Below are 1,574 nucleotides of genomic sequence, written 5' to 3'. Positions count from 1 at the left end.
GGACGTGGTCCGTCGGTACATCCAGAAGGTGAAGAACCCCCCAGATGAGGTGAGTGGGGATCCCTGGGCACTGCAGCTGGGGCTGGGAGCCGGGGGTCACCTCCCCATCCCATCCGGACCTGTTCCTGGCAGGATTGCACCATCTGCATGGAGCGCCTGGTCACCTCCTCTGGCTATGAGGGTGTGCTGAGCCACAGGGGCATCAAGCCGGAGCTGGTGGGCAAGTTGGGCAAGTGTGGGCACATGTACCACCTCCTCTGCCTCCTGGCCATGTACAACAACGGCAACAAGGTGAGAGGGTCCCTGCCATGGGGCACCCTCCCGCGGTCGCCCATCCCCTGGTGGGTGCTGGGGAAGGTCGGTGCTGTCCCTGATGTCCCCCTCGTTCCGGTGCAGGATGGCAGCCTGCAGTGCCCCACTTGTAAGGCCATTTATGGGGAGAAGACAGGCACGCAGCCCCCCGGGAAGATGGAATTCCACCTCATCCCCCATTCCCTCCCGGGCTACACCGACTCCAAAACCATCCGGATTGTCTACGACATTCCCACTGGTATCCAGGTGAGGATCCCACTGCTGGGATGGGCACCCCCCACTTCCTGGACACCCGCTCAGCCGCTGCATTCCCACCAGGGCCCCGAGCATCCCAATCCCGGGAAGAGGTTCACGGCACGTGGCTTCCCGCGCCACTGCTACCTGCCCGACAATGAGAAGGGCAGGAAGGTGAGGGAGCCCAGGGTGGGAATGGGATGGGATGAAGAATGATAAGAATGGGATGGAATGGCAATCAGATGGGAAGGAAACAGAATGGGAATGGGATGGTATGGAGTGGGAAGAGATGGGATGGAATGATATAGAATGAAGAATGATAAAGATGGGATTGGGTGGGATGGGATGGGAGGGATGAGATGGGATCGGATGGGATGGGATGGGAAGGGATGGGATGGGAAAGGATGGGTTGGGCTGGGATAGAATGAAGAATGATAAAGACCTGATAGACTGGGATGGAATGGCAATTGGATGGGAAGGAAACAGGGTAGGACTGGGGTGGTATGGGGTGGGAAGAGATGGGGTGGAATGATATAGATTGAAGAATGATAAAGATGGGTTAGAATGGGGTGGGAAGGGATAGCATGGGAAGGGATGGGATGGGAAGGGATGGGATGGGGATGGGATGGCAATGGTATGGTATAGGATGGGACGGGATGGGGTGGGATGGGATAGAATGAAGAATTATAAAGATGGAATAGAATGGGAAGGGATGAGATGGGATAGTCTGCGAAGAGATCAGATGACGTGGGAAGAAAAGGAATGGAGTCGAATAGAATGGTAAGGCTGGGATAGAATGGGAAGGACTGGGAAGGGATGGGGAGGACACAGCAGTGCCGCTGTGGGGCTGGGATGTGCCACAGGCAAGGGTGGCACTTGTGGGCACCGTGATGGGATGAATCCTGCCCCTGGGGTGCTGTGCCATGCCATGCCGGGTGGGAGGAGGGCTGGGGGTGCTGTGGGGCCAGCCACGGCCGTGCCCGCCTGCCGCAGGGGCTGAAGCTGCTGATCGTGGCCCGGGGCAGGCG

At 58.5% G+C, this 1,574-nt stretch overlaps 1 protein-coding gene across 1 annotated transcript in view; it reads left to right on the top strand.

Annotated features, from left to right (window-relative positions):
- The window catches only part of LOC104407250 (E3 ubiquitin-protein ligase DTX1), a gene marked incomplete at both ends in the record, with an annotated part of 2,144 nt that extends 584 nt beyond the window's left edge, over positions 1-1,560 (top strand). The window contains 5 exons of the mRNA XM_010016478.1: positions 1-49; positions 133-291; positions 397-558; positions 631-720; positions 1,540-1,560. The exon at positions 1-49 is cut by the window's left edge and continues 5 nt beyond it. Of these exons, the coding sequence (XP_010014780.1) occupies positions 1-49; positions 133-291; positions 397-558; positions 631-720; positions 1,540-1,560 (481 nt within the window). The remainder of the gene's footprint in view (positions 50-132; positions 292-396; positions 559-630; positions 721-1,539) is intronic.
- Positions 1,561-1,574: the final 14 nt, after the last annotated feature.

This window comes from Nestor notabilis, unplaced genomic scaffold (assembly GCF_000696875.1).
Source record: "Nestor notabilis isolate BGI_N333 unplaced genomic scaffold, ASM69687v1 scaffold17796, whole genome shotgun sequence".
NCBI lineage: Eukaryota > Metazoa > Chordata > Aves > Psittaciformes > Psittacidae > Nestor > Nestor notabilis.
Note: the sequence above shows the minus strand (reverse complement) of the source record. Positions and strands in the feature narration are given on the sequence as shown.